The sequence below is a fragment of the Cyprinodon tularosa genome, unplaced genomic scaffold (assembly GCF_016077235.1).
Source record: "Cyprinodon tularosa strain WSP-4 unplaced genomic scaffold, ASM1607723v1 ctg130, whole genome shotgun sequence".
NCBI lineage: Eukaryota > Metazoa > Chordata > Actinopteri > Cyprinodontiformes > Cyprinodontidae > Cyprinodon > Cyprinodon tularosa.
In genome coordinates this window covers 500,884-515,913 of record NW_024038115.1, presented here as the reverse complement: position 1 = coordinate 515,913, position 15,030 = coordinate 500,884, and the positions used below count along the sequence as shown (strand labels likewise).

General features: G+C 38.7%; 1 protein-coding gene across 3 annotated transcripts in view; it reads right to left on the bottom strand.

Moving 5' to 3' along the window:
* The window catches only part of sept5a (septin 5a), a 29,221-nt gene extending 14,891 nt beyond the window's left edge, over positions 1 to 14,330 (bottom strand). Inside the window, exons 1-2 of one of the 3 annotated variants that reach the window (XM_038277235.1) lie at positions 14,178 to 14,330; positions 14,024 to 14,037 (exon numbers count right to left, since the gene is read on the bottom strand). In XM_038277235.1, coding sequence (XP_038133163.1) covers positions 14,024 to 14,037; positions 14,178 to 14,223 — 60 coding nt within the window. In that variant the 5' untranslated portion in view covers positions 14,224 to 14,330. Of the gene's footprint in view, positions 1 to 3,020; positions 3,367 to 13,580; positions 13,604 to 14,023; positions 14,038 to 14,177 lie in introns of those variants that run through there. The other 2 variants (XM_038277236.1, XM_038277234.1) reach the window with 2 other exon arrangements.
* Positions 14,331 to 15,030: the final 700 nt, after the last annotated feature.

Here is a 15,030-nt window from a genome sequence, read left to right as displayed (position 1 = left end):
TCATACTAGTGGCAGGCAGTAAGAAAGCCATTACAAGGAAATGCTTAAAACCAGATCCACCAGCTATCGATGAATGGATTGATATTGTTCAATAGATTTATGCTATGGAAAAAACTTTTTTTTCCCTCCAAAAGGGAAATTTGATCAAATCTGGACTAAATGTACTGAATATTTAAAACTAATTAGATCTGACTTAATTTGATTGCTCTTGTGAATTATGTGTCCTGCCCTTTTATGTTCTTGTGGTTTTTATTGCTCGAGGTGGGGCAATCCCCAATATTGTTCAATTCTGTTCATTTTTGTTATGGTTCACAACTAAAGTTAATTTTACTATTTTTATTACTAAAATTAGTAATAGTCTGTAAAAAAAAAAAAAAAAACTCAGAAAGGCAGCATGGACAAAATCACTTGGACTCTGCCAATATTCTCATGTACGACCTCAAATGGGTAAAGCAGTAATGAATGTGATGGAAATCTGTCTTTCTAATAAAAATACATAATTACAAAAAAAAATCAGTATGGGTGCAAGTAATATATATTAATTGTTTCAAGTAATTACATTTTTTAATACATTATTTTAAAAATATTAATTTTTGAATAACATTTCAATGCACATAATATGACTCTAATAAACGTTGCTGTTGAATTACAGCTTAAATATGATGACGCACATTTTTTTGATAGAAGAGTCAAAAAATGTTACTGGCTGCATGCATTTTGTTTATTACTTGACCTGTAAAAAATGAAATAGAAGAAGGTTTAGAGATCTAAAAAACAAACAAAAAACTTATGGTAATGGAAAAGAAACTCAAACTCTATTCCAAGAGCGGATCAACAACTCCTCCAGGAGGTCGTACAGGAACTCTGAAATACACCTTATGCTTACTTCATTGAAGAACTGAAATTATCATTTGAAAGTTTCCTTTTGTGTTTTCTCAGGATATACACTATATTGCCAAAAGTATTTGCTCACCTGCCTTGACTCACATATGAGCTTAAGTGACATCCCGTTCCTAATCCATAGGGTTCAATATGACGTCGGTCCACCCTTTGCAGCTAGAACAGCTTCAACTCTTCTGGGAAGGCTGTCCACAAGGTTTAGGAGTGTGTTTATGGGAATTTTTGACCATTCTTCCAGAAGCGCATTTGTGAGGTCGCACACTGATGTTGGACGAGAAGGCCTGGCTCTCAGTCTCCGCTCTAATTCATCCCAAAGGTGTTCTATCGGGTTGAGGTCAGGACTCTGTGCAGGCCAGTCAAGTTCATCCACACCAGACTCTGTCATCCATGTCTTTATGGACCTTGCTTTGTGCACTGGTGCACAGTCATGTTGGAAGAGGAAGGGGCCAGCTCCAAACTGTTCCCACAAAGTTGGGAGCATGGAATTGTCCAAAATGTCTTGGTATGCTGAAGCATTCAGAGTTCCTTTCACTGGAACTAAGGGGCCAAGCCCAGCTCCTGAAAAACAACCCCACACCATAATCCCCCCTCCACCAAACTTTACACTTGGCACAATGCAGTCAGACAAGTACCGTTCTCCTGGCAACCGCCAAACCCAGACCCGTCCATCAGATTGCCAGATGGAGAAGCGCGATTCGTCACTCCAGAGAACGCGTCTCCACTGCTCTAGAGTCCAGTGGCGGCGTGCTTTACACCACCGCATCCGACGCTTTGCATTGCACTTGGTGATGTATGGCTTGGATGCAGCTGCTCGCCCATGGAAACCCATTCCATGAAGCTCTCTGCGCACTGTTCTTGAGCTACATGAAGTTTGGAGGTCTGTAGTGATTGACTCTGCAGAAAGTTGGCGACCTCTTCGCACTATGCGCGTCAGCATCCGCTGACCCCGCTCCGTCAGTTTACGTGGCCTACCACTTCGTGGCTGAGTTGCTGTCGTTCCCAAACACTTCCATTTTCTTATAATACAGCTGACAGTTGACTGTGGAATATTTAGGAGCGAGGAAATTTCACGACTGGATTTGTTGCACAGGTGGCATCCTATCACAGTTCCACGCTGGAATTCACTGAGCTCCTGAGAGCGACCCATTCTTTCACAAATGTTTGTAAAAACAGTCTGCATGCCTAGGTGCTTGAATTTATACACCTGTGGCCATGGAAGTGATTGGAACACCTGATTCCAATAATTTGGATGGGTGAGCAAATACTTTTGGCAATATAGTGTATATGTCTGATTAAACATTTAGATGTTTTTTGCGCTACATACTTCACTCCTTCTTTTAGCTCATCATTAATACTCAAAAAAAGAAAAAAAAAGCAGGCATTACTTTGGTTAGGGGGCTTTTCATGTCAAGACATTAAAATGTAAGATCTGAAGATCTTGTGCCGCAATAAAATGACCACAACAGTGAGAAAAGCTGCAAGTGTTTGGAAAGTCTTGTGCAGAGCATTCCTCTCAGAGCGGCTGAGAATAACCAACGCCTCAGACTTTCCAGAAACACAAAGAGAACCACAGGATACCAGTCTCCCACTGTGTGGGACAGCAGCTTCTGCTCCCACTGCATCTGGCAGAGCGTCATCTTAACCCTACACTACAACACACTGACATGTGGAGAGATAAACAAACATTCAAGCCCTGCAGAGAGCATTCACTCACAAACAGAAGCTACATTCAACAGACCTGAAAAGCTCCTTCGCTAAACCAGACAAACACACAGTGAGAGTCCTCATACGCTGTCATAACTTGTCACGCACGTTTCCAACAGTTCCCTGGGGTGAGGATCACATTTGTCAAAACAGACAAGCAAATATGTACAGACATAGAACAAAAAACATAGTAAGAGGTGAAAGATGAACCTCTGATGAAGCTGCAGAAAAAAATCTGAGCACTTTCAGAGAAACAGTGCAGCAAAAACATAAATAAGTTGGCAAAAAAATTTAAAGTGGAAGATCCTTCCTTAAACCAGATACAATTTCTTTATATTTTAAAGGACCGTGCAAATAATGTTTCACACTTCTTGCCTCATTTCTTTAAATCTATTCATATACTTCTATCTCTTTACCTTCTGTCTGGCGGTTCTCACTCGTGGGCACAGAAGTCGTTCCACCAGCTTCTCTTGCAACATGATGGCATCCATCCTAAACCACCCCAACACTGACAGACTAAAATAGCCACCGGTCTCAGAAAGTTGGAGCAGCAGCCCAGCAAGGAATGGAAAAAAAAGCAAGTCACTTTCCCTGGTTGCTGTCCCTAAATATATTTGTCCTAGACTCCCTGCTCTTACGTTTGTTTACTTCCCAGTCCTGCTTCTTTGTTAAATTCTATCTTTTCTGTGCCCTACAGCGGTTCGGCTCACCCTGTTCAGACAGGTATGAAGAAACGTTCCCTTCTGAAATGGAGTTTAGCAGGGAGAGAAGGAGAGAGAGAGAGGTGGCAATTTGAGGGAGGAAACGAGGGAGGGATGGAAGAGGCGAATGTCTGAAGGAAACCCATTCATTCAGTCCACATTCCCTACCCCCCCCTTTAGACTAACATATGAAAAATAAATTCTCCCCCAAAATCCCCACCAACCTTCAGCTTCATGTAGTCAGAAAGTGCAGATAGTTTGTATGCTTAACATATGAAAAGGGAACCTGTTTCAACCTGAAGGAAACAAAAGCTTCAGAGATACAAACGCTGCATGTACAGACAAATGCAGTGAGGTTATCAGATAATAAAGAAATTAACCTGCCAGTCATTCTTCTCACTGATGTGTTCACTCTAATATAATACAAAAAACAAACTTATATAGTGTACATCAGAGGCCCTGGAGAACTTACATTAGAAGTAGAAAAACTGCATTCAAATCCCAAACATCTAAATTCTCATACAGGATAAAAATTAAAAGTTTGTACCACCCAAATAGAAAATAAAGCATGTGAATCTTGGCAGCAAGCACAGAAATCTGTATGTATAATTCATAAGACTCTAAGGCGTCAAATGGGAAAGCAAAATGAAAAGAAATATAATATGACGTATAGTCTTCTCAAACTAAAAAGCTGACAATTAAGTTATTTATTTGCTTCATTTGGTTACAATAAACATAGATCATAAAATAGTGTCTGTCTCCTTCAGAGTAAAAATAGATCAAAAGAAAAAATAACAAATACATGCTGCTGCCAGGATTTTTTTTTCTTTTTTTTTGTGGCCAGTCCACTCAAAGTCTTAATATTTGCAGGGAGACTTTACCACAGGTTGCTTCCTTTCACAGAAGCAGCTCTTGTTTATCTAGAAGTTTCCAAGTAAAAATGTACAAATGTACATGTAATATGATTAAAAGTTGACCATTTAATTCTTATTTACCTTCATAATTAATTAAATTAATAACAAGAGAAAGACACAGATAGAATGATGGTTAATCTAATTTAGGAAGAGCATTATTTAAACCCCAAGTACTTTAAAGTTGAACAAAATCTTTCAATTTGACCAACTTGCTTCTCCTGAAAAGAAGTAGCATTATTGGCCTGAAGTGACCCAGTTGGAGGTCCAAATTTATTTCTGATGGTTGTGATTAGGGTGATGGCAGGGAGGCCTTTTTGAGCTCATTAACAAAGATGAATTGTCACAATACCAGCGAAGATATGGAGAAAAACCGCACAGTATTTGGCTGCTGTACAAAAGATATTTCCATTAAAGATGGATGGATTACACCTTATGGGGAGTTAATGAGGACACTGAGCTCAGACGGCATAAAGGAACAATGAGCCAGTGTGTCTTCACTTATCACTTCAGAAGTGCTTACGTATATATATATATATATATATATATATATATATATATATATATATATATATATATATATATATATATATATATGTGTGTGTGTTTGTGTGTGTGTGTGTGTAACGGAGGTACATTCATGGCAGAGGGTAAAGCCAATTGATTCCAGATGTTACAATGGCATTCGTACGTGTGTGCGTGTATGATGGGTGTGTCTGGCTAACACATAATGTGGGCAGCAGAAGTTAAACATTCTTTGAAATAAAAGAAGGAGGACCGTTTTTTCCCCCACACAGACGTGACCCATGTTGATGCCACGTACAGGATGTTAAAGCTACAGCCCCGACCACAGGGGGGAGACAGAGGACTACACTGGGGTTAAAAGTTTGAAGATCTTTGTGAAGGAAAGTCTCAGTGTTTTCAACTGAAATAATGCAATATAGAGCTATGCTTCATTAACTACTAGACGGATTTATGAGCTTTAGTAGAAGGAGTGACGGTATAAACAAAGGAAAGGGGCAGATGTCTTGCAATGGTCTTACAATAACCCCAGTTAAACCCCCCATAGTTTGTCCTTCTCAGTAGCCAGCTGTCCCTCATCTCCCATTCAGGCACCCAACACCAAACAAACAGGCCTAATAGAATCACTTATTCACACTTCTGTTACACTTGGATATTCAGTATGAGTGAAAGTAAGCTGTTTGCTCCTCTTCTTTGACCTGCTCAGTTTGTCCTCCCATTACATTTCAAAACAGTTTGAAACCTTAGACAGGCTATCATGGCTGTTCTTTAAGCTTTATTTTCTAAAACAGAAGTTAACATCAAGAAATGCAAACTTTAACAAATGTAACATAACCAAATTTAAAGAAGCATAAGGTTTTAAGTAGGAATGTATCGATATCAAAATCTGAACTGATATCTAATATTGATATTGCCATTATGTCCAAAAATACTATATTTTTACCAATACCATGTGTAATGTATTTATCGAATTATTGGACACCATTAGAGCAACAACATACTTCTTAAAAACTGTTTCTCTACTTGAATCAAAAGCTATGATTTATGATTACCGCCACCTGACCAAATAGATAGCATTGCAGATCCCCTCCCATCTATGACCTGAAACAGAAACAGCAACTTCATGGAAATGAATATCCATCATTAATATTGGCCCAATTTTCAATGATTCGATGATACAGATATGCTAGAAATGACCAACCAATAGTATTACTATCAATATATCATACATCCTTAGTTTTTAGGGTGTGATATGTTAGTTTATAAGACAACACTGATGGGAGAAATCAAGTTAAACTAAAACCTGTTGATTCCAGAATATAATTTCAGATTCGCCAATGTTTTCTTGTCAGTTGGAAAGATTATGGAAAATGTAGGGATAGAGGGAAAACTGTGGAAAGATGGATTGCTCTGAAATTATTCCCATAGGTGAGTCTTAGAACCCGCCTCAAATGTTCCTGCTTGGCTGTGACACCACCCTGGAGTGAAATATGAGCTGTGCTGCTGCCATCAACACCTTTGTTTATAGATGTTGGAGATCGTCCTGTTTTTCAGTGTAGTCCCATTTCTCTGACTGTGGCCCCGTCCACACGAAGTCAAGACGAACACGAAACGCTGATATTTTCCAAAACGTTTGCCGTAAAGACGGAGACGTAAAATAAATGTGATCGTCCACACGAATGCATGAAAACGCTGCAAAATGTATGCCAGGCCTGTAAGTGGCGCTGTGGTGCCAAAGCAAAAATAAGCGACGAAATGTTGGGCATGTGCACTAATATTTATACATGGTTGCCCTGCGGGTCCATTTTCGTGGTTAAGTGAAATTCAGGTGCTGAACTATGTCGTCGATATTGCTCTGTTCTTCCTGGAGATATTCCAGAAGAAGAAGATTCTGTTGTAAGCCCGACAGCAGGGTGAGTAGCATTAGCAGCAACGGCGCCATTGTTGTTGTGATACTGGTCGCGCATGCGTGTGTAGAGGCGACGCTATGACGCATGCGTGTAAAAAAAAATATGCGGTTAGGGCGTAAAGATGGAAACGCGAAAACGGCGTTTCAGAATCTTCCCACTCTGAAGGCTGAATAAAAAAATGATCGTTTACAGACCCCCGAAACGCCGGCTTCGTGTGGATGAGAGGCTGGTTTGGTGAAAAATTTGTGCGTTTAGGCCAGGGTTCGTCTTCGTGTGGACGGGGCCTGTGACTGGCTGGATGTGCTCTCTTCATCCTCTAACATGGGAGCTGGCTCGGAGCTTGTCTGTCTGGCTGTGTGTTTCCAGCTGCTTTTTACAGTTGCCTTTTGCATCTCTGCTTCTGTGCCCTTGAACCCCAGTCGGCCTCGGCAGATGGCCGCTCACACTGAGCCTGGTTCTGCTGGAGGTTTCTTCCTGTTAAAAGGGAGTTTTTCCTCTCCACTGTCGCTACAAGCATGCTTAGTGTGAGGGATTACATCCGAGTCAATGAGTCGATGCAATCAACTGGTTTTGCTTAGATAGAAAACTTTGAATACATTTGACTGTATGCTCTGGTAAACTGTAAAGTGCCTTGAGATGATGTGTTGTGAATTTGCGCTATAGAAATAAACTGAGCTGAACTGAACTGAACCCATTAAATTTTGGAGTTGATCAGGATTTCGGAATTTCTTAAATAATTTTGGAATAAAGTAAGTCATGGTAGGATTATTAAAGCTTAAAGGACTGAAAGCCCTGAACAAAGTAACTATAGAGAATTTGAAAACTTAAACTAGCCCATGGCTGTCTGTAGATCAAGTCTCTCCATCTCTCCAAAGAAACACTACAGGTAGAAAATCAACATGGCGCCGTCTGTAGGCAGCGGCTTGATACAGCTCTCGACAATGCCATAAAATATGCTGCTTAGAAAGCTTAAAACTTTTTCACTGCTAAGCTGCTGCTCATTTACTAACTAAAAGCTGTGCAAGAAAAAAAAATTGTTTTGTATACAATATGTGTATACAAAATGACAATAAAAGATGTATAAGTATAGGATTTAGTTATCACATTCACATCGACATGCCTGTTTGAATGCAGGAATACGATTTGTTTTTCCACTATAACCTCCACCAAGGAGGTAACGTTTCAGCACTGGATTGTTTGTTGGATAATGGAAATGCTATGGCCTATTAGTTGATAGTTTAGAACCTGTTAAAATTTGATAATGATCCAGATCCAGATTTAGATTTAGGAATATTTTTTACAGATTTCTTAACATTGTGTAATGAGCTGCCTGCTGCAGGTTTGCACTCTAATTTATTTAGAAATGTGTCAAAACAAGGAAATCTGTTTCATTTTGCAACACAGGAGATGGGTGGATTTTCAATTTCTTCAAAAACCGGACGTCATGTGTTCTTATTTATAACACCTAAATTTAATCTCTCTGAGCTTTCTAGAAATCAATGACAAAATTTCAAAGTAGTGCATCCCTGGGTAAAGCTTTTACAAAAAGATGTTAAAAAGCATTGGACTTTCTGTTCGTGAGATTTCTGAGGCTTTTTCTTTCCCATTGATGTGGTAAAGAAGTGCTTATTTCCGGTACTTAGAGTGTTTGTCATTTTGTTGGATGATCTTGCAGAGGAAAAGATCCAGAGGTCAGTTGCTAAATCAGCAGGCATCACTCAGCTCCTTCCTCTCACTTATTCAATGATTCCCAGAAAACCACAGCAGTGAACTCGACCCACAGCGTGTACGTCACTCAATAACTTCCCACTGAAAACAACAGAAGATGTGCAGGAATCCAGCCTGATTTTACACAGACTCACAGTTTGGCTCATAAAAATCTCCAGCACTGCTCAAGTCACAAGAGCTCAAGATAATCCACTTTTTCTGCAAGTTAACAGAGATCAATTAATGGTCCCCAACGTTAAAGGGACCATTGTTTCTTAAGCTGAACAAAGTAATATAAGTTGATTCTTATGATATACCTCAAGGAGAAGTGAAGAACAAAACTGTACCTTTTAGATTAATATGACAATGCGGGGGCTGTTCAATGGTGCAGTGAGTAGCACTGCTGCCTTGCAGCAAGAAGGTTCCCGGTTCAATTCCCGGCTTTCTGCATTGAGTTTTCATGTACTCTCCTTGCATACATGGGTTCTCTCTGAGTACTCTGGCTTTCTTCCACAGTCCGTAAACATGACTGTTAGATTAATTGGCTTCTCTAAATTTCCCTTAGGTGTGAGGGTGAATGGATGTTTGTCTCTGTGTTGCCCTGCGATGGACTGGCCACCTGTCCAGGGTGTACTATGCCACTTGCCTGTACACAACTAGAGATATGCACCAGCACCCCTCACTACCCCAGCAGTGAAAATGGATGATAATATGTTTTAGAGACAATATGATGTAACGGTAAATAATCTCAGTTATTTTAGATCCTCTTTCACATCTAAACCCATTTTGAAGTTTTTTTTGTAATCCAGAACAAAATCCAGGCAGTCACAAGGGTGATTCTTCCCAGATGCCAGCTTTCTAGGTCATCCTTCAGCGACTTTCTAAAAGCGTTCTTAAAAGAAAGCCGAGGCCGTTTAGGGGCTAAAACCAAAGGCATGAAAACAGGAAAGGATGATTTTCTCCTCTCTGAAGAGGAGAAGCCACATCTGACAATAATGTCTCTATAGGTAATATTTGGCCTGTTTCTGTCTAGAGCTGCAACATTCAGTCGGGCTGAAAAAATGTGTGATTAAAATCAGGGGTTGCATTCTTGGTTAGCGTATTTAAGTCCCTGTTGATTTGAAAATGGCTTTGCTTTACCTGCACAAAATGAATGTTTAGGAGGTTTGAAACTTGAACACAGTAATTGTCTTTCATGTAAAGGACTTTTAAAATAGATAAAACAATAAAGAATAGAATCGTCAGCTAACTTCAACCTGTTAAGATTTTATGAACTATGCTTAAATCTGTGTCTATTAAGGAAACTAACCATTTTAAAACTAATTCTATTCATTCTTTAGGGAGGAATAAAAAAAGCCAACTGGGCCCATTCTTAAAGCTCAGTAGAGGACAATCTAAAAACATGTTGGAAGTGCAGCTTAATGAATGAATTTTACCATACGGAAATGGGGCTTTTCCTAGTTGATAGTTGAACTTTGCTCTAATAAAGTGCTCGTGTAAACATCTTAGCAGAACTGCTCGAATCTGTGAAACTAAAAGAGTGTTTTTTTGTCTAATATTTTGCTACCTTAGCACAAAGGTAATGACTAAACCAAACATCACGTTTAAATAAATACTTTTTCAATCCACGTATTTTTAACAATAAGGCATTACAGACTTATGAATCCCCTGAGCTGCTGAGATTTTTTTACACAACCAAACAAACAAAGCTATTGTTTTCACACATCTTGCACAATATTTATCATCTGTAAGCTGGAGAGGTTTTTGGTTTAGTGGAAGCCCAAAACATCTTTTTTAGGACTTCAGAAAATAACTAAAAACAATTGCTAATATTACTGATTTCACAGTGGAAAGAAAATATTATTTAGGATATATTTGGGTTAACAGTGGGGAATTTAAATCCCATCCAAACACCCAACCAACCTCCTGAGATTTGGCTGTCACTGCTGTGCAGCTGGTCCTTTTTGGGGTCCCTTGCGTGGCAGCGAGGGCAGCGTGTTTAAAGACAGCGTAGGTAGGAAGATGGTGAACGTTAAATTGGAGTGAAGAACCGAGAGAGTCTAGATGTAGCTGCATCCAAATACTACAAGAGAAAAGCTGAAGCTATATGACCTGTTAAAGGAAAAATAAACCCTGCTGTCACCCTGTGACTTATTTTTTTCAGAACCATCTTGTATCCTTGTAGTATTTCTTTGTTGTGTTTCTACTTTGGGTAAGAAAAAAACAAAATTGTTCTTGTAAATCATATCTGCTAACACTGAGAAGACCACTTCTATAAGGACTGCTAGAGCTTTGGGAACAAAATCACACGATGTAAATAAGGAAATTAGTCTAAAAAACAAAAATAAAACAGTTCATTTTTTAAATAAGATCAAAGCAGGTTCTTACTACAGATTTACCATAAATAAATCATTCAACAGATAGAATTAAAAATAATCTTTTTGAAAATTGTGATTTTTTTTTCCCCCCAAAAATTTGAAGTCTCTCATCTTTCCTTTGTAATTTTCCACCCATCTCCTACCGCTTGTCTTGTAGGTTAAATGCAAAGGCACACAAGTGTGGACACACTCTGCAAAGGGGAATTTAGAGAAACCAATTAAGCTACCAGTCATTTTTTGGACAGTGGGAGGAAGTTGGAGTAACTGGAGAGAAACCGTGCCTTGCAATGAGAACATGAAAACTCCATGCAGAAAGACTCCAGGCCAGTACGGCAACCGTGCTAAAAACTGCACCACTGCGCTGCCCTCCATCAGAACCATCAACCGATTATTAGAAAAAAAAAAAAAAACATCTCACCAAAAACGAATTGTTCAAATGATTCCTGATGCTATACGTTTCTGGTTTGGTCAGTAAAGGGAGCTGTTTTCCTCCAAAGGAGAACAATTTAGACAAAGAAACTAAGTGTAGAGAATATGAAAATAAAAGTAAAGCTACACAAAAAGGTTAAGAAGGCACCATCATTCAAGCCTCTGTCTACATGGACCTTTAAAGTTTATTGTTGATTTTCTCTGTTTTTTGTCTAAAATGTTAAGTTCCTCTCTGCCCACACTTGGAGCATTGATAAAAATGGATGGGAAATAAATACAGTTTCCTGGCAACGCTTTTTTTGACAGCTGGTGAAGTAATGGAAAGGTTGAGGGCTAGAGTGAGGGGGGGCATGTGGGAACAATGACTTTGGATCAATAATCCGTCAGGATTCATTTGGAGGTGATCATCTCAGATTCATTCACATGCAGCTGAACATTTGAAGTGTTTGTCTCTTTCCTTTTCTACAGTCCGAGTTATTCTGAATATTAGATCTTGAAAGGAAAAGCGCCCTGAGATCAGCTCTAGCAAAGTGTGTGGGTGTTGTAGTAGGGTGTAGAGTACTTTTTAGACCTGCAGTAAAGCTTCAGGCCTAATGCTGTTTATCATACATTATTTTTGCACTGGACTCACATTCCCACATTTTCATAATGCATTTAATGTGATAGTTGTACAACTGAGACCACAAATGAACAAAACCTGTCCGATCCCTGTTGAATTGAAGAGGAGCATTTTGCATTTTCAAGGACCTGACCATCATTTTGATTGGTTCATTCTGACCTATCAGCAGCTCAAGTTCACGCTGAGGGTCATGATCTGATGACGCCAACAGAACCACATCTTCTGCATAAGATGGTACCCTGAGGTTCCCAAACCATGCACTATTACTTCCGATCCAATCCATTAATTTAAGTCCTACAAGCATGACTTAACCATGATCCAATGGCACCTTGAAAGCTCCAATAACATAAACAAAAGGTCTCAGTGAACAATAATAGGCTCATGAGGGCCAATAAAAAATCTAAATGCAGTAACACCGTCTGCAATTCTGACCAGCAGAATGACCCGGTTAATTTTTCCACAGCCAGGGTTCACTCTGCTTCTCCTGAAACTTTAGTTTGACAATCTTAGGAGCATTTTTAAAAACAGGTCATCTGTCTATTAAGATAAAATATTAAGACACATCCAGCAATGCCTGCAGAGAAAAGTTAATAGTCATACGGGGTAATGATTTCTAATGCTGGGTGGGTTATCAACTCGTTTGGGGCATTAGTTCTTATTAAGAAAACAAATTAGCTAATATCCATCCATTGTTTGTTCCTGCTTATCCATGTAGGCTCAAGATATCTTTAGATGAGTAGCAGCATGATGGAAACAAGCAAATTCAAACCCATAACCTAATTTCAAAAAGGGAGCAGTGCTACCAACTGTACCACCATCCAGCACAAGAATATAATCATGCAAAATTTAATCTTTACCTGACCGTATAACCTTCATATGGTGAAATTTTGGGTCACTAGCTAAAACCTTTATATTTCACATTAATAAAAACTATACACATTATCCCACAGCAATGAGAGGATTTACAGAATGATGTGTTCTAAATGTACAAGGTAGAAACAAAATAAAAGTAAATACCTTAATACCGTAATAAAATAATCGTCATTTTACTATTAAGGGAATGAAGCTATCCACTCTTAACTGACCATGAGGAAAATGTACTTTTTATCTCCTTGTTAAATCTTGAGTTTAGTTCAATAAATACATCTCTTGGTTTAATTTTAAATACTACAGCTATGCCCCATTACTACAAACCAAATCAAATCTAGAAATCACTTAAACATAAGCTATCAGACCACATGAAGTATAGGCTAAAGGATCTGAAAAGCAATAAACTATAAATATTATATCAAAATATTATTAAAATAAAGGACTGCCTCCTATGTGCCGATTAAATAAAATCCTAAATCCTTTGAGCATTTATGGGATAAAACTAAAATAACATTTTTTTGAAAAAGAACAGCCTAAGACAAAACACGGGGGTTTGTCTGCTTCAAGACTCATGCAACATTTTACTACAATAATAAAATCTGCTGTTTAGAAAAAATATTCTGAGACAGAAAGTGAACAGGTACAACATCAACACATCTGAAATGAAGGTTTGGGATTGGCCTAGTCAAAGTCTGGGCTTTAATCTGGTTGAGATGCTGCTTGTTCTCATCAAAAAAACCCAGCAGTTGGCTCAATTAAACACTTTTACAGATTTCCTTAACAGGGGCGTGAAAGGCATATTTCCAGATACTGCTTAGTGACTTTAATCAATAGATAAAACCATCATTCAAACACTGCCTCCTGTATAAACTATATGGTGATCTGTGACATTTCAATATGATTAAAAAAAAATAAATAGAAGCACTTACAGATAATATTCTCTAGTGAGATGCATCCATCTCAGTGGTGTAAAATTGAAAGAGGATGAGGAGGGGGAGGAGAAACGCCTGGGGTCACCAGAGACCCGACCTCTCCTGAAGGCTCACGTGGCTGCTGCGTTTTTCAGATGAACAATGGTCATAAAGGTTTCACTAAATACAGCAGGCAGTTAATAAGCTGTTTATCTTAAAGTAGGTCATTTCACCAGAGGACTCTGACCAATAATGGTTGATAAGTGAGCAGAGGAGGATGCTGGAGGAGGATGCTGCGGTCTGGGTACCATGTTGGAGTCTAAAAATGAACTGTGATTGTCTGGAGCATTTTGGCACATCTGTCCCCTGTATCCGCACATTAAAACGCTCCTATAACGGATTATCCCCCCGATAATCTCTTATAGTAAACGTGATTAGATCAGCATTAAATGATCTCCTACCTCCGCGCTGTCCTCTGTTGGCCGATGGATGAGGAGGCGCAGGTGCAAGGATGCGGAGCGACGCCCAGACAGACACAAACATGAAGCAATCAGCGTCTATTCTTCATCATTAGAATGCAATATAGCTATAAATAAAAATGATCACCGTGCTCACCTGTTTTAACCGGAATCCGGCTTTTGTACCTGATGTTACTCGTCATGTTTGACCCTCTTTTCTCCTTTGGTTTCCACTAGAAGCGGCGTTTCAGCCTCGCCTCCTAAAGCCCGAACAGACAGCAGGAGGGCGGGCAGAGCTGACAGCAGGGAGCTCCTCCTCCATCAACGAGCTCGCCACACAAATACATACATGGATAAATATTCTCAGATATTCAAATAACATTAAAACGTCATCAAATAAAAAAAAACAACAAACACTAAATTTCTCAAATATGTGTAATTATGATTTATAAGCATGATTATTTCAGAATTTAAGTATTCAATACTCTTTTTTTGATGCAAATTTAGGTGTTTAATTTTCATATTTTGGCTTACCGTTCAGTCAGTGGGCGGGGACTAAAACCACTATCGACATATGATTGGTTCGTAATTAGAGTCAATGTCAGGAGAGCCAATCAGATCTTAGGGTCGGTTTGAAGACACACTGACAGTTTTAACCATGTATGAAGCGCTACGGTATGGAGGACCAACTCTGCCATATTTAAAAATAAATACAGAAATAAATAAATGCTCAATAAATGAATAAGCATACAATTAATTGCCCCCCAAAAAACAATAAACAAATAAATGTAGGTAGAAATTAAATCATACAATGAGACATACATGTATATATCTCTTTTAATTAGGTTCTTTATTTATTCGCCTTTGTAATAATTACCTTAATTATTGTCCACTATAATTTTCCAACTTTATTTATTATTGTTTATTGATGTACAAGTGATTATATTTTTGTGTTATTCTTCCTTTGTATTTTTTTACACTATTTTTTCAACTGCATTTATTTCTGCCTG